Here is a 24,853-nt window from a genome sequence, read left to right as displayed (position 1 = left end):
GTGAAACACTCACTGCTGTAGCTTATAGAAGGCTGAGCTGACACAGCTGATCCAGTGTTGAATCTCCTAGTCGATGGTGACCTTTTGAAAGAGGTGGCTGCCAAGGTATGGCATTGAAAGGAATAGTGCAAAACTAAAAATAAATTACTCCTACCCCTGAGAGACAGCTTTGTTCTGGTGAAAGGGGACTTTTTTCCCCAATGACTGTGCCTAACTCAATTGGATTGCAGATTTAATCCAGGATCCCAAAGAGGCCTAGAGTCAGCCAATGACCTGCTCAATGTACTGGAAGAAATGGAGGAGGAATCGGCAAGAATTTTCCCCATATTATGTTCCTGCACTCTTATTCTAAAGCCATTTTATTTTCTCCATTAACTCTTACAAATTCCTGCATTGCTCAGCATCATTTAGCCAAAAAGGCTAGGATGGAATCTATTTTGAACCTGCTGCAAGCCCCCCTCTCAAGACAGCTATATTGTGTGGAAACTCATTTCACCTTTCACCCTGTTGAGAAACAGTTCTGCCCCTAGTGGCAGAGCCAAGATTAGGAGCTTGCTATGTGGGGAACCAAGGACATGAATATGCATTATTATACTACATACCACAATCCAAGGGGGAGCCAACTGTTGTAACACACGCACACACAGCCCTGCTTCTGATGTCCTCAAGCTTTCTATCCATCTATATATGTTCACATGTGCCTGTTCTTAACTTTGCTGCCAGGCTGAGCAGTTTGCTGTTTAGAAGGAACCACTGCTGCATACCATGTCATGTGTGTTGATAACGATATAAAGGACACCAATCACTCATAAGGGATTGTGCAAACACGCTGTGGGCTCATTAATTAAGAACAGGCACATGTGAACATATAAACATGGATAGAAAGCTTGAGGACATCAGGAGCACGGCTTTGTGTGTCCGTGTTCTGCTCCAGGCTGAAGTGAAACTGAGGCTGGATCACGTGACACACTTCCCTTAAAGTGACGGCATGCTGCTATCCCTTAAAGGCATGTTACAACACCAACAACTTGCACTACTGCTTGGCGGACCATTTCCTTCTCAATTAAGACATCCAAACAAATTAGGGCTCATGACTTCTCTATTATACATATCCATGTTTTAGCAAAATTAGACAAGAGAAAATAAAGTCAAAGCCTTCCTTAAAAAACTCGATTTCAGAGCGTGGCCCAACATTGCTCTCCTGCTACTGTTTACCATGCCACTGGGTGTCATTCTTCATAACATATCAGCTGGGAACACAGATACCTTTCTTCTACACATGCAAGCATAGCACGCTCATTATGGGATTGTTTCAGCCCAAGCATTTTCATCAGACATTTTTTAGTGCACATATGTCATGACATCAGATGTCCTAAAGTGGCTGTGCACTTCCAGCTGGCTAGACACAGAACTGAGTGAATCTTGTGGCAGTTCACAAGACCCATGAGAAGGTGCATCTCTCATGCTGCCAGAACAAGGTGAGTGAAACCATTTCTATTTCTAAGTGCAGCCGGTGGAGGGAGAATGGCACATTTGTTGTTGATTGCAATTTGATAATGTAAAGCCAACTTTTATAGAAAGAAAAGACTTGCATTTATGTAGCACCTTTCATGATCACTGGGCATCTCAAAGCGCTCTTATAGACAATGAAATATTTTTGAAAGTGCAGTCACTGCTGTAACGTGGAAATGCAGCAGCCAATTTGCACACAGGAAGCTCCCATCAACAGCAATGTGATAATGATCAGATAATCTGATTTGCTAAGTTAACTGAGACACAAATATTGGCCAGGATGCTGGCAATAACCCACTGCTCTTCTTCAAACAGTGCCGTGGGAACTGTTACACCCACTTGAGAGGGCGAACGGGGCCTTGGTTTAACATTGCGTCCAAAAGGTGGCACCTCCAACGGTGCAACACTGACATTGGAGTGCCAGCCGTGATTTTTGTGCTCAAGTCCTGGAGTAAGACTTGAACCTGTGAGAGATTAGAGTGCTACCAACTGAGCCATGACTGACATATATTAGATACTGACGCTGATATTCAGCATAACTATAACAAAGACTTAAGCAACAATGCTAGTTGATGAATAGCAGTTTGCATCCTTTAGCAGTTTTTTTTTATTCATTCATGGGATGTTGGCATTGCTGGCTAGGTCAGCATTTGTTGCCCATCCCTAATTGCTCTGTCAACCACATTGCTGTGAGTCTGGAGTCACATGTAGGCCAGACCAGGCAAGGACAGCAGATTTCCTTCCCTGTAGGGCATTAGTGAACCAGATGCGTTTTTACCACAGTCAGCAATAGTTTTGTGGTCATCATCAGAATTTTAATTCCAGGTTTTTACTGAATTCAAATTTCACCATCTGCTGTGGTGGGATTCAAACCCAGGTCCCCAGACAATTACCCTGGGTCTTCTGGGATACTAGCCCAGTGACAGTACCACTATGGCACCATCTCCCTCATAACAGTTTGACAGTATGTGTTCACCCAGGAACAAATAGGTCAACATACTAATTGGCCAACCATTTTAGCTCTCTCGATTCAGGCAAGGTTTTCAATGAAGAGAGTGGGCACTCCATGCTGGGCAAAAACAACGCTACAGGTTGCTGTGGGTTTATTTCTCAGGAGTTTCAGTTGGAGACTACTCAACATAGTGATGGGTTTGTCAAGCACATCAAAGAAAGAAGGTTTGGCCCAAAATTCCTTGGGTCACAATCTCAGTTTAAGGAATCTCCGCTGCTGGCCTCAGCCACTGCCGGCATCTGACTTACAAAGCATTGTGGAAACTTCCAGAAATGGTGGTGACCCAGCACAACCAGGTCTCTGATATTTTAATGGTGGGGGGGGGGGCGGGGGGGCGCAGTTGCCTGGGTGTCAGGCATTCTGCCAGCGTTATGGTGGGGAACAGTAAGTGGAGTCCCTGCTGAATTTTCACATGGTTCATCTGTACAATTTGGTTCCTGAATCCAAAATGATTACAGTGAATAGATTTCCATTGTTTTTTCCACTTTAAGAGTAAAAGTCAATTAACACCTTTCATGGACTGGGCTGAACTGAGCAGCATCCAACCATTCTGCTGATTTCCAACATTAATTTATTTTGCTTGGTTTGGGACAAGGGAGGGAGACAAGAAATGATCCCAATGCTGTCCTCGCCCAGTGTCACAGCTACACTTCCCTGCAGCAGTTCCTAGGCAGCAATGAGGCACGGGAATGTGGATAGCTGGTTTCCCCTCCCTCACATGCAGGTCTGTATGGTACAGTACTCATGAGGCCGTTGGGAGAGACTGGTAAAACAGAGTTACTTAAAAGCTTGAAATATTGTCAGAGTTGAAAGACATCACAACTGAACAGCACACTAAAAGATGAAAAAGATAACATGTATTGTACGTACCTTCCAGAGTGTTTGTGAGAACACTTAAAACACTGTTTGCTCTGTCCTTCCTCCCAAAAGATGCATTCAATTGGTCCATCGACACCAGAAGGGATCCCGAATGTTTCTTTTTGTTTTCTATTTCAGTGGTAGGCTGTAAATGGTTACATTTCAATTAGTATAGTTTCAATCCTTTTCTTTCAAGAAACATGGCAGTGTGCAGCTCGCATGCTTCATCCATAGATAAGCAGGTGAGGAAGGGAGAGGGGAGAGGTGATATAAGTACCAATTTAACACAGCAATCTGCACCCATCAAGGATAGCATCTTCCACTGCAACTAGCCTAGCTACGTATTTCACCAAGTTTATGTCCGGTTTTCCATTGTTACAAACATGTTGAATAATCTGTACATTGTATTGTACTTGGATGCATGCAATATAGCTATTCAGAATTACGCTTGGCCAGTATTCAACTTTAAAAAAGTAAAGGAGAAAAGGTATGTTTTGAATAATTGCAGCATATGCAGTTATTCCATCAGTAGACACTCTATGCTCAATTTAAGTATTAGTGACGTACATAACATTACGACTGGATAGCTAATTCATTGTATAACTTTTAACATTCCCTACTTAAGCTTCAATCTCCTCCCCCACCACCGCTGAAACCTAAACCCACGTCCTCAATAGCTTGAGCACTGATTTTTCCAATACTCTTCCTGTCTCCACCCTGAAGCAATCCAGGACCCTTCAGTCCCATGTCCTATCCTCACAAAGCCCATACATCCATTGTTTCAGTGGCTCCTTCAACCCCTGAAAATTGACTTCAATAAAGTTACTTGTCCTTGTCTTTTAATTCCTCATTGGCTTTATCCCAAACTTTGTGAGGGACCTTCTTCAAGCAAGCACCACTGGCCATGACCTCTGCTAATTTAATCTGGATTACTCCTTGCCCTCTGCTTCACCATTGGAGGTCAGATTTTTAGTCACTGTGCTCTTGTCCATCAAGAAATCTTCTCAGCCCTGTTACCTTCCACTCTATCTTCAAAAGCCTCAGAAAAACTCATCTCATTAGCTAAGCTCTCTGCCACTGCCAAATTTCTCTTTCACTGCTTGGTGTTCACTTCATTACCTTGTTCAGTACTGCGAGTTAACTTCTTTCACACAAGGAATGCTGCATGAATCTAAACTATCATTAAACTACTCACGAAGAAATGAAAACTGAAAATATATCTTTTCTCTACCAATTCCACAATCTCAGCAAGGAGTGGAATTCATAGAGAACATTGGTCAAAGATAGTGTTCCGGCATCAATTTGCTGCCCTGTGCTTTCTTCGAGCATGGAAATGCTGAACTTACTCATACCTATTTAAGACAGTTATTCCCACTTCCTGGCCTTCCTCCAGCAACACGCTTCTCTGATTAAATTTTATAATTCTTTAAGTTAAGGCAGCATAATGGGTCCAATTTTAACTTAGTGCAAGCTATTTTGAGTGAGTTAAAATCTCGCCCTGTGAAAGCATAACAGTGCACCTTAACAGTACTACCCCAGAATCAGGCTATAAGGTAGTCATCAACCTCTTCAGCAAGGACCCCTCAGAATCTCTTTGCAGGTTACACCTCGAACACGTCACTCAATCAACACTCCTTCCACTGAACCTACACACAAAACATATGAATTAGGAGTAGGCCATTCGGCCCCTCAAGCCTGCTCCACCATTTGATAAGATCATGGCTGATCTGACTGTTGCCTCAATTCTACTTTCCTGTCTATTCTTTATACCCTTTGACTCTCTCATCAATCAAGAATCTATCTAACTCAGCCTTAAAAATATTCAATGATCCAGCCTCCACTGCTCTCTGGGGAAGAGAATTCCACAGACTAATGACCCTCAGAAAAAAAGTCTCTTGATCTTCATCTTAAATGGGAGACTCCTTGTTTTTAAACTGTGTCACCTAGTTCTAGTTTCTCCCACAAGGGGAAACATCCTCTCAGCATCCATCTTGTCAAACCCCCTCAGAATCTTATATGTTTCGATAAGATCATCTCTCAATCTTCTAAACTCCAATGGATACAGGCCCAACTTGTTCACCCTTTTCTCACTAGATAACTCCTTCACCCCTGGAATCAGTCGAGTGAACCTTTTCTGAACAGCTTCCAATGCAATTATATCCTTTCTCAAGTAAGGAGACCAAAACTGTGCATAGTACTCCACATGTGATCACACCAATGCCCTGCACGACTGTAACAAAACATCCTCACTTTTATATTCAATTCCTTTTGCAATTGTCAATAGCATTCCATTTACCTTCCTAATCACTTACTGTACCTGCATAGTAAATTTTTGAGATTCATGTACCAGCAGACCCAGAGCTCTCTATACTGCAGAGTTCTGCAATCTCTCTGCATTGAAATACTATACCGCTTTTTTATTCTTCCTTCCAAAGTGGACAAGCTCACATTTCTCCACATTATTCTCCATCTGCCAAATTTTTCCCACTCACTTAACCTTTCTAAACCACTTTGTACACTCTTTGTGTCCTCCTCACAACTTACTTTCCTACTTACATTTGTGTCATCATCAAATTTAGCAACCATACATTCAGTCTTTTCATACAAACCATTGATATAGATTGTAAATAGTCGAGGCCCCAGCACTGATCTCTGTGACACTCCACTGTAACATCACGCCAACCCGAAAATGACCCATTTATCCCTACTGTCAGTTTCCTGTTGGCTAACCAATCCTCTATCCATGCTAATATGTTACCCCCTATACCATGGGCTCTTATTTTGTGTAGTAACCTTTGATGTGGCACCTTGTCAAACAGTTTTTGGAAATCCAAGTACACCACATCTACAGATTCCCCTTCATTCATATTACTTGTTACTTTCCTCAAAGAACTCTTAATAAATTAGTGAAACATGATTTTCCTTTCACAAAACCATGTTGACTCTGCCTGACTGCATTAAGATTTTCTAAGTGCCCTGCTATAACCTCCTTAATAATGGATGCTAGCATTTTCCCTATGATAGATGTTAGGCTAACTGGCCTGTAGTTTCCTGCCTTCTGTCTCCCTCTTCTCTTGAAAAAAGGAGTTACATTCACTATTTTCTACTCTGATGGGACATTTCCAGAATCTAGGGAATTTTGGAAAATTACAACTAATCATTATCTCAGTAGCCAGTTCTTTTAAGACCCTAGGATTAGGCCACCAGGTCCTGGGGACTTGTCAGCCTTTAGTTCTAATAGTTTTCTCAGTACCCTTTCCCTGGTGATCATATTTGTTTTAAGTTCATCCCTCCCTTTCACCGCTTGATTTACAATTATTTCTGGGATGTTATTTGTGTCTTCTACAGTGAAGACAGGCAAAATATCTGTTCAACGCTTCCGCCATTTCCTTTTTTTCCCGTGATTAATTCCCCAGATTCAGTCATTAGAGGACCAATATTCACTTTAGTTACTCTTTTCATTTTTAAATACTTGCAGAAATTCTTATTGTCTGTTTTTATATTTCTAGCTAGCTTTCACTCATACTCTAAATTCTCCCTCCTTATTACTTTTTAGTCATCCTTTGCTGGTTTTTAAATTCTGTCCAATCTTCTGACCTATCACTAATCTTTGCATATTGTACATTTTTTCTTTCAATTTGATACTATCTTTAACTTCCTTTGTTAGCCACAGATGGTGCAGCCTTCTCCTACTTTCTTTCTATCTCACTGGAATGTACCTTTACTGAGTGTTATGAAATATCTCCTTAAATGTCTGCCACTGCATCACTACTGATCTACCCCTTAATCTAATTTCCCAGTTCACTTTAGCCAGTTCTGTCTTCATGCTTTTGTAATTGCCTTTATTTAAGTTTAAAACACTAGTCTTAGATTCACTCTTCTCTCCTTCAAACTGAATGCAAAATTCAATCATGTTATTATCACTGCTACTTAGAGGCTCCTTTACCATGAGGTTATTGATTAATCCTGCCTGATTACACATTACCAGGTCTAGTATAGCCTGCTCTCTGGTTGACTCTAGAATGTGCTGCTATAAGAAACTGTCCCAAATGCGCTCTATGAACTCATCATCCAGACTACCTTTGCCAATCTGATTCATCCAATCTATATGTAGATTAAAATCACCCATGATTATTGCAGTACGTTTCTTACAAGTCCCTATTATTTCTTCCTGTATACCCTGTCCTACAGCATCATTACTATTAGGGGGCCTATAAATTACTCCCACAATTAACTTCTTACCTTTGTTATTTCTTACCTCTACCCAAACTAATTCTACATCTTGATCTTTAGAACTAAGGTCATCTCTTAATATCCACTCTAGCAACAATGTATTACAGCTGTGGGATATATGATCTACATGATGCACTACAGCAATTTACCAAAGTTACTTCTACAGCACCTCCCACCCCTGCAAGCTCAAACACTGAAAACAAGGACAGCAATGTCATTGGAACACCTCCAAGTTCCCCTCTGTCGTGACCTGGACATATATTACCATTCTTTCATCATCACTGGGCCAAGAGCCTGGAATTCCCTACCTGACAACACTGTGGGAGCACTGTCACAGGGACTGCAAGGGCTCAAAGAGGAAGTCCACCACCACCTTTTCAGGACGACTAGACAGCCTTGCCAGAGTTGTCCGCACTTAGAGACCAAATTTACAAAGAAAACACAAATGCAATGCAATCTATTATAAGCAAGAACGAGTGCAATAAATATATTTTGTAAAAAGAGAAAATAGATACTGAAAGTTTGATTCGCTACTTAGGAGCAAAAATTTCTCTTAAATGATCCGATCAGATGTTCTCATGTCCTTAATACAAGGACAGTGTTATGTGGCATCATTCAGTGTCCACAATTTCTTTGGAAACTTTTTGAATTCATGTGGAAAGATAAGATAAATTAAATTTTAGCTGATTGAAAACAGTTGTAAATTAAAGCAGAAAATGTTGCAGTATATGGCATGTCCGTCAGCATCTGAACAGAGAAAGGGCAAATTAATGTTTCTGGTGCACGTCATTTGTCAGAACTTCATGGAAGCCTAGCTTCTCCATTCCTGGCCCCTCATTGTAATTGTGTACATCAGTCAGCCAGTTGTGGAAAATGGGTTAATGTTCTGTTCCACTGAAGGCCCACCCACTTTATGCATGCATTTTCTAGGAGCTGAGGGCCAGCAGCATAGAGTGGATGCTTCACTTAACTACCTACTTGGGGGCAGGGACAATTTGCATGCCACTTCCTGACTTTTGGGCATATAGGACACACTGCCAGAAAGATCCCCATATGAAATGCATGTCCAGCATTGCAAGGGAATCAGCTGCCTTGGGAGCTGATTTAAAGGCACATGTAAGAAATCATAACTTTTAAGTATTTCAGTTATCTTTTGCTTTATTTTATTGTTTTTTCCTGCTGGCCCCTGGTTTCTTATGAGCCTTTTATGCAAATTATTCAAGTTGACCCAGGGGTTCATTGTCATTACTGGCATCAATGGGTTTCCAATTAGAAATTCACCCCATGAGGTGTTTTGAATGAAGAGGACCACCAACAGAGGAATGCTAAGCAGGCCAGGCTGCACAAGAGGTGTTCAGTCCCACTCAGCAAGTATCCTCATGCACATTTTCAGAGTGAGACAATGATTGCTGAGGAACTTGGGACAGCAGAGCCAATTGAATTACAATGATAAGGGAACATCTGAGTGGCGGTAATGTTGCTTCTTCAGATCACCTCATTCAATTGGCCTTGGCTTCAGTGGTACTTGATGAAAGAAGACACATCAGGGTCATCAACAGTAAACCAAGATTGGTTGCCACAAACCATATCTGCAGTCCCTAGCACCCAGGTCAGGCAACAAACATGACGAACTATCATCACAGGATCTAGGTCAACAGAAAGCTAGATGCAAAGCCATTCCACCAGCTGAAAGGATATTTTCAGCTACCATCCAACACAGAACTTGGACACTGAAGCTTTGTCCTAAATTCCATGATATGGGCTTTATTAATAGGGGCATAGAATACAAAAGCAAGGCAGTTCTGTTGAATTTGTATAAGCCACTAGTTTGGCCTCAGCTAGAACATTGTGCCTAGTTCTGGGCATCACACTTTAGGAAGGATGTGAAGGCATTGGAGAGGGTTGCAGAAAAGGTTCATGAGAATGGTTCCAAGGATGAGGAACTTCAGTTATGCAGGTAGATTGAAGCAGTTGGGACTGTTTTCCTTGGAGAAGAGAAGGTTGATAGGAGATTTGATAGAGACATTCAAAATTATGAGGGGTCGGGACAGAGTAGATAGGGAGAAACTGTTCCAACTCATGAAATGATCAAGAACGAGAGGGCACAGATTTAAAGTAATTGGAAAAAGAAGCAATAGTGATATGAGGAGAAACTTTTTTTTACTCAGTGGGTGGTTAGGGTCTGGAATGCTCTGCCTGAGAGTGTGGTGGAGGCAGGGTCAATCGAAGCATTCAAAAGGGAATTAGGCTGTTATCTGAAAAGGGGGAATGTGCAGGGTTATGGGGAGAAGGCGGGGAAATGGCAATAGGTGAGTTGCTCATTCGGAGAGCCGGTGCAGACACGATGGGCCGAATGGCCTCCTTCTGTGCCATAATGATTCTATGATTCTGCGTTAAGCGGCACCTGTCCAAACTCAAGTGTGACGAGGGCAAATAATGTTCTTGGCCAGGACAACATTATTTGTCCTAAATTACATTATACAGATCCACCAATCTAACTCATGCCATTATAAAACAGGACAGTTTAGAACAGTAGCTAAGGAAGATGGCTGATGCTTGGTGCTTAATGGTGAATTGCCATGTTTTAAGACAGAGGCTCTTAACTTTACTCTGGATTGGATTTTGGTCTTTATTTTGGACCTACTTTTCATTCCCAAGTTTCCCTTCTCTAGAACTTTCTGCAAAGGGTTTTTTCCCCCCCATAGAGGTTCCCCGCTGTATGATTTATTTGTTGGAGCAGGTAGCAGAACAACAGGCAACCTGAAAAACCAGGCACATAAGTTAGCATCACAGCAGCTCTGGACCCTCATTCAGATACCCATGGGCCTCTGTGACAGGAGATCTCTGTGGGATGTGAGCTGAAGTGTCTGGAGCTGTCACCAGCTTCAGGATGCTCTGCATCATTGGGAAGTCTCCTCTAACACTGTCGCAAAGGAAGACTTTGGACTCTGGAGCCACAATTGCATTCTGCTGAACATTTTGAGTGAAGTTCTACAGTTCGATGCTCTGCCGGCAATCCTTTTTTTCATGGCGCATTCCATGAAATCACGGAATCTGTGTGCTTAGGGCTGACACCTCCTTATCCTTCACTTGAGAACATAATTCTCCACTTCCAATACCTCTTTCTCTGTCTTCCTTGAGTGTTGTGCAGCACTCTGAGATAGAAATCTATCTTGGGAATTAGCAATAAATGGGTGGGATCATATTGTCTGCCTGTTATACACTCCGCTTGAAGTGAATGGAACTAATATCGAGCAGGGTGTATAATGGGAGATTGATTCAATGCCACTGCTTAGCATTACTACCCAAGAAAAATTTCTCCCAGATTAATTCCTCTAGTGTCCACTTTTCATCTGTACTATCATTAACTCCTGGTGTGACATTTATCTCTGCTGGTGACTGCAAATAAGAGGGTGATTGATGGCATGAGTGAATTTCTGCTGGCCATGTTGTTGAAGATGCTGCCATTGGGGCACTTTTTCTCTCTCTGCTTCCAATTCTGCGCAGAGAAAAAATGAAGGAGTGTACTGTGCTTCCTAACAGCCACCATTTCTTATTGTTCTGTTCATGTAAGGGTTTCTTCAAAGTATGAGAGTCAGCAAAGAGATTTGCTGGTTTTAGTCATTGAACATTGGCACTTGTGCTGCACATTTCAATTGTGGATGGAGGACCTCCCATGTCGTCACCTCAGCTAAGTGGGATTCCAGTATTACAAGTGCCTCCTCTTCCTGTTGAGTTAATGGGCAAATGATTGCTGGTCCTCCTCCTGTAATGTGGTCTCCCTGCAAATTATGCCCCATTTTCTTTCCTGCATGCAGACAGAATAGTTATTACTTTCAGACAGAGACCGATTCATTTGAAAGCTATTGGAACATTTATATTATTTCCCTTACAGAGTTTCGATATTGAAAATGATTTGGCGAAGGGCATGCACCCATTGCAGGATTCTCCAGTGGAGCAACATGATGTGAATGAGTCTGTACAGTTACATTTATTACTACAAATTTAGAACTAAATATAGATAAATGGCAGCTTACCTTTGCTGGCCTTGTGAGGTCATGAACCTTGCACAGTGTGGGTGTCTTGAGGGTTAAGGAATTGCCACTCATGGCCTGTGCCACTTCCTTCCACATGGTCACGGCTGGCTGCAGACCTATTGTCACACACTCTGACTTTTGCATCCCTTTTGTGCCCAATTTTAATCAGGAGAATGGTTAGATCGCACTCTGGAAGGTTTGCTGTAATCTTCTTATCACTTCTTGCAGGAGTTAGGACTTCACTTTGCTACATGCTGCCTCAGCATTCACAATAGTTCAGCTTCAAATTCTGCAGCTGCACCCTCCAAAATAAAGACAGAACAAACTTGCATCGTGCATTCCATGATCATCGGACTTCTCAAATCACTTCAGAGCCAATTTGTGCACAGCTAGATCCTACAGATAACACTGAGATTTAGTAAGTAATGTTTGAGGGAGAGTTATTGACCAGGACATTAGGAAAATTTCCTTGATCTTCTTTGAACAGTGCCATGGAATTTTCAAAGTCCATCTGAGAGGGTAAAGAGGATTTCATCTGAAAGCAGAAGCATGCTCTCAGGACTGCACTGAAGCATCAACCTAGTGGGGCTTCAATCTGTGACCCCGTGACTCAAAGGATGACCATAACCACTGAGCCAAGGCTGACAACCATCCCCCTCATGTTCTGAGCCTCCTCAGCATAAATTCATTAATTCCTGGGGAAACTTGGCCAGGATTTTCTGGCCCCATTGTGGTAGGACCCGCCGTGGGAGATTCGGCATCCCAGCCAAAAGTCCGTTGACTTTTGGCGGGACCAGACGATCCTGGAGGCAGGCAGGGCCGGGAAATCCCACAATATTTACCCTGGCCAGCAATTTTTGAACAAGTTCACCTTGGGATTTCTCACGGGGGTTAGGTTCATGGGGCAGGAAGAAAACCTGTGGCCTCCTGCACCCCCAACAACAGATCACAGGCTCTGTGATATGTGTTCTCGTGGGACACAAGAACAAACCACCTAGGCCCTCTTGGATTTGCGTGTTTCATTCCAAATTACAGGTACTGACGGACATATGAACATAAGAACTAGCAGGAGTAGGCAATTCAGCCCCTCGAGCCTGCCCCGCCATTCAATACGATCATGGCTGATCTCATTTTGGCCTCAGCTCCAATTTCCCACCCTCTCCCCATAACCTTTCAACCTGTTACTAATTAAAAATCTGTCTATTTCCTCCTTAAATTTATTCAATGTCCCAGCATCCACTGCACTCTGAGGTAGTGAATTCCACAGATTCACGACCCTCTGAGAAAAGTAATTCCTCCTCATCTCTGATTTAAATCTACCACCCCTTAGCCTAAAACTATGGCCTCTTGTTCTAGAATACCCCACAAGGGGAAACATCCGCTCCACGTCTACTTTGTCTATCCCCTTTAGCATCTTATATACCTCAATTAGATCTCTTCTCATCCTTCTAAACTCTAGTGAGTATAGGCCTAAACTGCTCAATCTCTCCTCATAAGACAAGCCCCGCATCTCTGGAATCAATCTAGTGAACCTTCCCTGAACTGCCTCCAATCCTTCCTCAAGTAAGGGGATCAAAACTGTGCACAGTATTCCCACGTGCAGTCTCACCAATGCCTTGTACAGTTGCAACAATACTTCCCTATTTTTATATTCTATTCCTTTAGCAATAAATTCCAAAATTCCATTTCCCTTCCTTATTACCTTCTGTTCCTGCATACTAGCTTTCAGTGATTCATGCACGAGGACACCCAGATCCCTCTGCACTGAAGCATTCTGAAGTTTCTCTCCATTTAAATAATAAGTCGTCTTTTTATTCTTCTGACCAAAATGGATAACCTCTCACTTATCCATGTTAAACTCCATCTGCCAAATTTTGGCCCATTCACTTAACCTGTCCATATCCATTTGTAAATTTCTTATCTCTTCATTGCAACTTACTTTCCCACCTATTTTGGTGTCATCTACAAATTTAGCTAGAATACCTTCTATACCTTCTATATATGACATCCTGTATATTTCCACAATTTCCTGTTTTATTGGAAATTCAAGAAATCCGAGTAACCTCACATTCATTCCTGCAATTAAAACTCTCACACATATCACTTCAGGCTTTGAGATCCATAATTGTTACAGCTTACAAATTATTGCCAGTAATATCAGTAAATAAGCACTTGACATATTGGTATGATTTTCTTTGAGTTTCTCTTTTACTCATTTCCCCCAACACTGCATATGGGTAAATCAGGATTCAGCACAGCTGTACCCAGAACTGTTGCTTTAAGGCCATACTTCTTTCCAAACAAATCAAAGTAATTGTAGCTATTTATAAAATAGAAGTGATACCAATTTTAACTGCTTGCAAATTTAATTCTCCCCAGTCGCTCTGAATTTGCAACAAGGTTTAACATCTGGAGTATTGTGGATCAGTAGTAGATATTTTAATATCGAGATTGCCAATGGTGTTGCGATATGTTGTTTTACAAGGACCAAATCACAGGCAATGTATTATTCTGCTGCTAAGGTGAAGCCGAATCCCCTTCAAGGCAAAAATTTTCGTTAAGTAAACACGGGTGAGGTCACAATTCAAGTTGTGGTTCACATTCCCGTGGGACCATCATTACCCAGAAGAATGGAAGGAACCCACTGATAGATAATGGAAACTGGTGGGTAGAGTCCCTGAAATTTAACCTTTGCCCACATTCCTTGGAAATGGTAATGAAGAGAAGTAGAGAAAACAGGCCTGAAACAGATGTTACCAGGCCACAGGTGCAAATTAGCAGCCTAAAGTCTGCTTGATCAACCGTTGTTGAAAATTTGTCTGCTTTTCCCATTCCTTCCTTGGCCTGGTATGTATGACTGCAAATCGAAAGGCAAGGAAAGCAATGCCAAGCTGACAGGGATCTCTTTAAATATGCACTCCAATGATGAAGTTGGGGCCTGATCATTGATTTTAGCCTGAATGGGATAGCGGTAATAGATTCCTTGCCAGGCAAAGCCTGGCCAGTGCCAGAAGAGTCACTTGGTGCAGATTATGATAACAATTGTTTGAACTTTGTTATCACTTCAATTTCTTTGGCACATTATTGGGACATGGTTTAAGGTGCCATTTTTAGTCTCTTCGCCATGTAATTTGCATGGCAGCAATTCTACTAATCAGAGTGAGGAGGGAGAAACAAAGTGATCAGGACATGCTTGATGAAGCTGTACCATTAATTGCTGTGGTTGTCAAAACTTGGGAAAATATCAAAGTTTTGAATAAACCTTTTTCTTCCCTCCTCCATAAGGCATCAGTTTTTATTCCTTTCCTCTGCTGAAGGCATGAGAACCAGGCTGAATATAGAAAGTTCATAAGGGAAGTGAAAAACGGAATGAGAGAAGTAGAGGGAGAGTATGAGACGAGACTGGCAGCTAACATAAAAGGGAATTCAAAAGTCTTCTACAAGCATACAAATAGTAAAAGATTAGTAAAAAGAGGGATGGGGTTAGTTAGGGGCCAAAAGGGTTATTTATGCATGGAGGCAGATGACATGGCTGAGTGACTAAGTGAGTACTTGGTATCTTTAACAAGGTAGATGCTAATAGTCAAAAACAAAAACAGAATTACCTGGAAAAACTCAGCAGGTCTGGCAGCATCGGCGGAGAAGAAAAGAGTTGACGTTTCGAGTCCTCATGACCCTTCGACAGAAGGGTCATGAGGACTCGAAACGTCAACTCTTTTCTTCTCCGCCGATGCTGCCAGACCTGCTGAGTTTTTCCAGGTAATTCTGTTTTTGTTTTGGATTTCCAGCATCCGCAGTTTTTTTGTTTTTATATAGATGCTAATAGTCGTTTGGTAATACAGAACTTGAACATTGTTGAAAAAAGACACTTTGTCGAAGCTTGTCGACACACAAAAGTGATGACCCTTTACACCCTATCTTATCCATGACCGGTTCTACACAGCATAAGTAGGCCAAATGGTTGGGCGAGTTGTTACACCCAGTTTTGAACAAGTTTTCCAGATACACAGTGAAGGATTCCTTCACATTTGTGAAGGCCATTAAGGACTTGCATATCGATAGCAATGCTGTGTCCACATGCTCATTTGAAATTGCTAGCCTATTCACTTAAGGAAGCCATAGATATTTGCTCTGCAGCACTACATCATGGTGATCTAGACCCACCACCATTGCGTGAATCAGTATTCGTTGAACTTATGAACTCAGCAACTCACTCAGTTGAGTTCAGTTTTAAAGACACCATGTATGCCCAAATAGATGTTGCTGCCTTAGGATCCCCTCCAGGTCCAACTCTTGCAAACATCTTTGTTGGGTTTCATGAGAAATGTGTCTTTGATGGAATGACACCTAACCTCCTACCACTTGCATATTTTATATATGTGGATAATACGTTTGCTATATTTAAATCTGTAGTGCATGTAATAAGTTCCTTGCATGTCTTAATTGGCTCCATCCTGCACTCAAATTCACCTTTGAAATGGAGCAGCCAAATTAACTCCTCTTCCTGAAGGTACTAGTTGAGAAATCTTCCGGGGGTTCTCTACCACGGTCTACTCCAAGCCTACCTTCTCTAGTCAATATACATGCTGGGATTCTTACAGTTCCATGCGCTATAAGATTGGTCTTATCGGCAATCTCGTAAATAGGGTCCGAGCCATTTGCTCACCATGCAAGCTTGATGCTGAAATAGGTGCATCAAAGACATCCTGCAGGATAATGGCTACCCTGATCAGTTCATTTCACACTGTATATCGCACAAACTCATGAACGGGCCTAAAGCCGTCACTTTTTGCCCTGAAAAGTGCCCAATCTACCTCAGATTATCCTGGAAGGGCAAGGTACCTCAAAAATTTGAGCAACAGGTGAAGCTAGTTGTTTCATGCTGCTACTATGCAGCAGCAACACGAATGGTATTCACTACTAACAGGGTGCTGCCATCAAGCCAAAAAAATAATCTGCCTATCACACAAACGAGAAATGCAGTATATGAATTTCAGAGCCATTGTGGCGCTAGTTATGTAGGCCGTACGTCGCAAAGATTGTAACAAACAGCTGTTCGCAATGGGCAAAGTACAGACCGTAGCCAACCAGCCCATGCTTGCAAAACTCAAAACACAGTGTCCAACATTAAATGTGGTCTGCAATTGGACAACATTTGCTAACAATCCTCAGTATGCTAAAAATTACGCTGACAGCCAATTTAAGATTGTCGGTTGGGTTCACAATGTGGCGCAAAAATTATTAAAAAGAGGAGGTATTAGAAAGACTGGTTGTGCTTAAAGTTGATAAGTCACCAGGACTGGATGCATCCAAGGATACTGAGGGAAGTAAGGGTGGAAATAGCAGAAGCACAGACCATACTCTTCCAATCTTCCTTGGATACAGTAATGGTGTCAGACGACTAGAGAACTGCAAACATTATACCCTTGATCAAAAAAGGGTTTAGTATAAGCCCAGCAACTACAGGCCAGTCAGCTTAACCTCGGTGGTGGGAAAGCTTTTAGAAATGATAATCTGGAACAGTCACTTTAGGAAAATGAGAATTAATTAAGGAAAGTTAGTATTGATTTGTTAAAGGCAAATTGTGCTTAACTGACTTGATGGAGTTTTTTAATGAGGTAACAGAGAGGGCTGATGAGGGTGATGCAGTTGATGTGATGTAAATGGATTTCTCAAAACTATTTGATAAAGTGCCACATAACAGGTTTGTAAGAAAAATCAAAGCCCATGGAATAAAAGGGACAGTGGCAGCATGGATATGAAGTTGGCTGAGTAACAGGAAACAGAGAGTAGTGGTGAACAGTTGTTTTTCAGGCTGGAGGAACGTACGTGGGGTTCCCCAGGGATTGTTACTAGGACCACTTCTTGTTATATATTAATGACCTAGACTTGAGTGTGCAGGGAACAATTTCAAAATTTGAGGTGACACAAAACTTGGAAGTATTATGAATTATGAGGAGGATAGTGATAGAGTTCAAGAGGACATAGACAAGTTGGTGGAATGGCCAGCCACATGGAAGATGAAACTTACTGCAGAGAAATGTGAAGTGATACATCTTGAATATTGCTGAAAAAGGAGCTGTTTTTGTTGAAGCTTCTGCACTTGCACTCATCAGGACAATTCACAAGAACGCCAAATGAAAGGGGAACAACAGTTTATACTGTATAAGAGAGTGCTGATCGGTTAGCAAATGGACTCTGATTAGTAGCGGATTTGCCATGAAGAATGCACCAGTTGATGGTGACTGACAGTTAACTGCCAAACATTGTTTGAGATCTAAACCAGGCAGCTTGACCCTGATTGCCCTGAGGTATGAACTAGCAAATGGCTGTCACTTATTTTGTTCAGCTAAAACAGGCACAATGTTTTCTCTCTGCAAAGAACAGGGACCTGTGTATTAATAAGTAGCTTCCAGTCCAAGCAAATGCGCCACATTGCGAGCTTGACTGACAATCTTAAATTGGTTGTCAACGTAATTCTTATCACACCGAAGATTATTTAGTAAATGTTGAACATTTGCTAAATAATGGCACTGGATTCATGTTCCAATGGATTAGGAATTGGCTTCATTGTTGCAGGCAGAAAGTTGTGGTTAATGGTTATGGATCTGCCTAAAGACCGGTTAGAAGGAGGCTTGCTTTTCATTATTTTTATAAATGACCTAGATATAGGCTTTGGGGGAATGGTCTGCAAGTTTGTAGATGACACTAAAGGCTGTGCAAATGTTAAGACTGCGCAAGGGAAGGAACCCCTGCAAGTGGGTCTAAGTGTGCTTGGGGAATGGCCAAAACTCTGGCAGATTTTCATAGGATGTGGGCGTCACTGGCTAGGCAAGCATTTATTGCCCATCCCCAATTGCACTTGAGAAGGTGGTGGTGAGCTGCCTTCTTGAACCACTGTAGTCCATGTGGTGTAGGTACACCCACAGTGCTGTTAGGGAGGGAAAGGATACCCTTCAGCTTAGATACACGCGCAGGCCAATACCATTATATGGTACAAAATTAAGATCAGTTGAAAGAGAAAGTGATCTTGGCATTGATGTTTATAGCTCCCTAAATGTTCATGACCAATGCCAAATTAATATAAAACCATTTGATATAAAACAAAGCACATTGTCTTGTACTTGTACAAGGCTCTGGGTGGAATTTAGAAGACTGCGTCCGGTTTTGGTCCTCTTACATGGTGGATGATATAGAAATATTGCAAAAATTCCAAGGGAGGCCCAGAAGGATGATCTCCCACCCAACAGCCTCTAATTATTCAGAAAACCTTAAAAGACTGGGTCAGTTTCTTTTAGAGATTTGTAGACCATTATGACGATTTAACAGTGGTGTACAAAATTAATAATGGGCTTGACTGTTCTCACCTTGAGAGATAATTTCAATTCAATACACAAGCTACATAAGAATAGGACATATTAAGTATCCCAGGGGATATTAGTAAGGGAAATCTGTAGTTTTAAAAAGAAAGCATTTAACTTAACACAAATTTTCATCCGCTGTTTGTTCTTTTTGTTAAAAAGACAGATCCCTTTTCCTGAGCTACACCATGTCAAAGCCGATACTATCTAAATCATACATGACAACTCCATTTGATGCCATTTACACACTGCAATAAGTATTGTCTCTTGTAGTAGCAAAAAAAAATATTGCAAAGCTTAACATGGAACATTGATATTGAAGTCATGCCTGTATTTCACTTCTCCAACAAGCCTCAGGACGGAAGAAGCTATATGTAGACAAAAGCCTTTGAAGGGAAGGGGGTTATAATTAACATTAAAATATCATGTAAATTAACAACCCATCCCCCCATCCATAAAACAGATTTAAAATCAAAATTATGAACTACAGTTGCTGATTTGCAGTTTTGAAAGAAAAATTAGTAGAAAAAAAATGTAATAATTTGACTTATTCAGTTGCTGTAAAGCCGTGGTCCTGACCAACCTTCCCAGTAACAGATGCAGTTCTACAATTTCTTTATATATTGATCCTGGGTAAAAGTATCACTGAAAGAAATCAGCATTCATTTTGGGATCCACACCAAACCTTAAAGACCTATTTCTAACTATAAAACAAGGGGAAATATTCAGGGCATGGCAGTCCAACTGCTGAACTATTTCAGATCACGCTTGTGTCCAAACAAAGGAACTTACAAACCTCCAGCATTCAAATTCAGCTTTTTAGAACATTCACTTTGTTGCTCTTGTATTTTGAATGGTCAATACAAGAGGGCAGGTGGAGAAGGTGAGGAAACACATTTGTGTTAGAGCCAACATAAATATGGCAACCAAATATACCTTTACATTTTTCCCCAATTTTCTGCCCTCCTGTTCTGAAAGTTCAGCTCTATGGGTGCTGGCTGACTTCTAGTATTTCACCCATTTGTCCAGTTGGACAGCCAGGAGTCATTTACCTTGAGAAGCATCATCGCTAATCTTATCTTCAGCCAAAGCCACTCAAAGAATTTGGCAGCAGGATCCAGTGAATGGTAGGTAAGAGCAGGAATCCAAGCTGAATTTTGCCCCTACCTCACCCATGAGGCCAACTGTTGCATCCCAGTTGCTGCCCCATCTTAGATTACTCAGTACAGACCAGGAATATGATCTTAGATCTTCCAGTGTAGAGTTCAGTACTTTATACTGCATGATGCTTCTGTCCACAGTAGTTTATTCAGCATTTTTGTTAAAATATTAATATATATATATCCCCATTATTTAATCTCCCCACCATTATGACCAGACAAAAAAGTATCAGTTAAGGGGCTCACACCCAGGCCTCCATCTACATTGCACGTCAGCCATTATAAAGAAGGCATGCATTTTGATAGCGTATCAAGTTTCTCAGAAATGTTTCATAGCACTTCACATACAATTAATTCCTTTGAAGAGCAGCAACTGTGATGCAGACAAATATGACAGCCATTTTGCACACAACAAGATCCCACAAATAGCAATGAGATGATTAACCAATTAATCTGTTTTCCGTTACATTAATCAATGGAAAAATGGTGGCCGGGACACTGGGAAAACTCCCTGCTCTTCTTCAGGTTGTGCCGTGGGATCATTTACATCCACCTGGGCAGGTGGATGGGACTTCAAGTCCATGTCTCGACTGATGAACAGAACCTGTGACAACATAGCACTCCCTCAGTGCTGCAATAACGTGTCAGCCTAGATTGCATTCTCAAGTCTTTGGAGTGGGGCTTGAACAACATTCTGGCTCAGGAGGCAAGAGTGCTACCAATTGAACTAAGCTGACACATCAGGAGTGCGTGAGAACGGGACAGATTAAACTTGCCGGCTTGTTCTCCTTCCCATAAATCCCCATGGGGAACCATCATGCCTCTCACCTGGATTACAAAATAAAATGAGGTTTGCGGGCTACACCAATGTGTTGTGCCATCGAGTGCAAGGATTTCTCTCTGTGGTATCCCACAGTGAATTCCTGATCTTGGATGGGCCAGAGGCGTCAATTGTAAAGCATGGGTTTTCCGATGGGGAAAAGCGAGTAAAGGAATTTAGATGGGAGAACACCAAGGTTTGCTGTTAAGAGTGCTCTCTCAGAAGCCACATTTAAACAGATATTGGCAGCAGGCTGGGGACAAGCCTCCTTTCTAGCTGACATTTGGGACTAGGGGACTGAAAAGAAGAGAGAACACAATTGAAATGAGTAACTCAATAACAACAGAGACAGCCAAGAATTTTACACTGTGCATTCACAAGAACAGATTCATGCAAAGAAGGACTTACAAAATACTATGAATTAGATTACCTTTCTAACTAAAAATAACTAAATATCTTCACTGATACAAGTTAAACCCAAAAATGTTCATTATATAGATAATTTATATTAACATTTGAATAGGGAGAATGCAATAAGCATTTAAAAAAGCACAGAAATAGGGCAGGAACTTTCAACTCGGCATCAATTAGGCCATGTTTATGGCAATCAAGAGCAGGCAGGGATATACTTCAGCTCACAACCAAATACCCTGTTTCCCCTGGTTACCTAAATCTTTTGCAGCTTAATTGTTGTCTCATATTTGCCCTCAAAAGAACTGAATTTCATGTAGAATTTCTGCCAAAAAACAATCAATCATTCACAAAGAGTACGTTTCGTGGAGGACTTTTTTTTGGCCAGTGAATTCCTTGGAGCTGCTCCCGCTCAGCTGGTGTCATTTTTCCCGAAGTTGAGTCAGAAATCCTGTTTACCCATGTAAACGGGGCTTCCATCACACCCACGGCGGAGCTGTAGCAGCTCCGAGGTATTTCCCAGCCTTTGCCTCCACTGAAATGGAGAGATGTTGATCCTAAGGAATGAAACACTTTTGGTACTCTGTATCAGTATTAAGCACTCACAGGTCAGCTAATAGCAAGGTTACATGGAAAGTAAAGCTCCCTTGGTACTGTCCCAACAACGTGTTTACACACAATTTCAGAAGAGCACCCTCCAACTGCATTAAAGTCTTATTACTATTTTCCATCTCAGCCATTGGATGGCTTCTGAGTGAAACTGCCAGTTTAACACCACCTTGGGGCAGCAGGCATGTGCCCAACAGGAATGGAATCTATACTGCCCAAACTTACTTAAAGTCTTGACAGCAAAATGGGGAAAGAGGGAGGGAGAAAGAGAAGGGGGGAGGCGGGGGTAGAAGAAGAAAAAAAAAGACTTATTTGTGTAGGTTGGATTCCAATCCAGGTTTCAGATGCCAATATTAATGGTACGTTAATTATATTGTTAGAATACACAGGTGAATGACATTGCTTAATTAAGTATTTTGAACACATATAAATAGGGGACAGCTGGGACACTGGGTTATGTGGGAGGAGAGCTAGACTGAACAGGTCAATAAACTCATGCTCTCAATAAAGAAAAGTGCCATGACTTGGTTTTGGCTTTACCAACTAGCTTGGATCCTGTTAACTGTGAAAAGGTATTGTGTTGCACAACCTAGTCCCCAAAGGAATATTTTATGTTCTTTTGTATAATTTGGTTAAAAAATGCAAATTCAGTTCTGAAAAAAGTTAACTTTCAGGTTTTAATCTGGGCAACAAAGCAATCTTTGATACTTGCCATAAGTAATAATTGAAATCACATTGGCAGGCATTTTTACGTATGCTGCATCGGTTCTCCAAGCCACCAGAGAGCAACATCCTTGCACCAGCTCCATGAGTTTAGATCACTAAATTCAGGTCATGTTTTTCAGCTCAGACCCATGTTTTTGTTGTATAAGTGATAAGGGAGCTGGCTTCAGCAATGTAAACATGGGGAGCTGACACATGGATTCTGATCTCCCATGGCTAAACTGCAGAAGCATAAAATGTAAAGATGCCTTCTAGTTTCCTGGGCTAAGTTGCACCAGCGTCGGTGCTGTTTTCAATTCATTTATAGTTCAATTATGTGACATGACACGTTTTGTGTCAATGGGAATCAGTTCCTACCTTGCATCAATTGAAACAGTGTTGTGAATTGAGTGGGGAAATTATCCAAAATGAGACCATCTCAAAGAGGAAGATGAACACCTCTCAGCATTGCACCTTGACTGCAGTAAACTACAACTGGTGCAAACAGTTTTAAAAAGGTTCCAGATGGTCCATTGGATTTTTAAAAAAAAATTTAATCTATCTTTTTAACAGTGTCCTTTTGCCTTCTCTGTTAACACTAAAATGGAGCACTTAGGTGGCATTGGGCATCCACAAAGCTTCATTTCCCATGTACAGTACTGGCAATGTAACTTGGGTCTTCCAGGCCCTGCATCATTCTGAAGACCAATACCTGGAGCACAAACATGTACTTCAAGTCTGGGTAGAATACAAAAGAAAACGATTTAGCAAAATAGCGCAATGCTTAACAATGGTGTCTTTAAGCCCTGATCTTGAAATTATGCCTCAAGGTATGAGAGTACGAATGTTTAATGCACTCTGCTTAAATTCCTTTATAAATAACATTCAAAATAGGTAATTAACATCTTTGCTAAAACAATAGAGATAGGAATTTAAGGTGAACATATTAAGCATTGTACTATGTTATCCAACAGCACTAATTTCAAGGAGGCTCAATCTATCAATCTAGGCTGACTAGAATCAGCACAGAATGCTTTAAAGCAAAATGGACTAATTACATATCTACAACAGTCCTCTTGTGGCGGGGCTTTACAATCCTTGTTTGAGTGTGATCTGGTCCACATATAGTGCAAAACCAACATCCATCAAAACAGTTTAGGTTCGTGCATTATGCGAGACATAATTAAAGAGATAGTATCCTTTGTCATTTCAGTCAGTTAAAAATCAAATCTCTTCAGGTTTCATGAGCAAAGCTTCACCACGATTCACAACCTTTTGTATTTTTTTTCCGCCTCTTTCTTTTTTTTGCTGGTAAAATATATTTCTGTTTATATTAGGATCGCTGATTACATCATTTGGGGAGAGTTCTTTGAAAGTGATTGAGCCTGAATGTGTGAGAGAACCACTTTAACGAATTAACCAAACAATCTATAAACAGGATATTTTGAAAATTTGAGCAGATGAAAAGATTGTAAGTAGTTTCAATGGCTTAACTGCCCCAGTAGTCCAGGTTAATGATTATGTTAATTCAGCTCCTGCTCACGGCTAGGCTTGGTGGCCCCTTTGCACCACTTCTGTCCCATCACAAACAGCAAATATGACCCATTTTACCTGTATTTGGATAGAACTGTGCTTTGTATCAGCATGATGTCATCAGGATTTGTTGAGTGAACAAAAATATATAAAAAATAAGAAAATTGCAGATAAACAAAAGGATGTTACTGGGACATGCCCTTGTGCGAAAGCATTTGGCAAACCTTTTCCCACTCATTTACCAAGCATGTAAAACGAATGCCATGAATTACAATGAAACCCAGCATTCGTCCCTTGACTTCCACCCCAATAAAATAAAGGTTTCCAAGCAATGTGGCCCTTTTGAACACAACTATTTCATTTTTTCAAAGGGGTGCTTGGTGGTAAACTGCTTTGTGATGGATGTACTACTGGAGCAGCTCCTCAATATGTCTTAAAAAAAACAAGGCTCGTGCAATTTCTTGAGTTTTACACAGATCATCCAAATGGCTCAAAGTTACCAGTTTAGTTGGTTAACAAAAAAGGAAAATAGTTTTAAACAATTTTACAAAGCAGTTATTTGGGGGAAGATTAAACAACCTGTGTCAGTAAAACCAAATTTTGGC

The 24,853-nt window shown here is 41.2% G+C and overlaps 1 protein-coding gene across 1 annotated transcript in view; it reads right to left on the bottom strand.

Annotated features, from left to right (window-relative positions):
• The window catches only part of LOC121273208 (sodium channel protein type 8 subunit alpha-like), a 228,576-nt gene that overhangs the window by 72,426 nt on the left and 131,297 nt on the right, over positions 1–24,853 (bottom strand). The window contains exon 13 of the mRNA XM_041180199.1: positions 3,395–3,527. Within this exon, the coding sequence (XP_041036133.1) occupies positions 3,395–3,527 (133 nt within the window). The remainder of the gene's footprint in view (positions 1–3,394; positions 3,528–24,853) is intronic.

This window comes from Carcharodon carcharias, chromosome X (assembly GCF_017639515.1).
Source record: "Carcharodon carcharias isolate sCarCar2 chromosome X, sCarCar2.pri, whole genome shotgun sequence".
Lineage (NCBI taxonomy): Eukaryota > Metazoa > Chordata > Chondrichthyes > Lamniformes > Lamnidae > Carcharodon > Carcharodon carcharias.
This window is presented reverse-complemented; position numbering and strand designations above follow the sequence as displayed.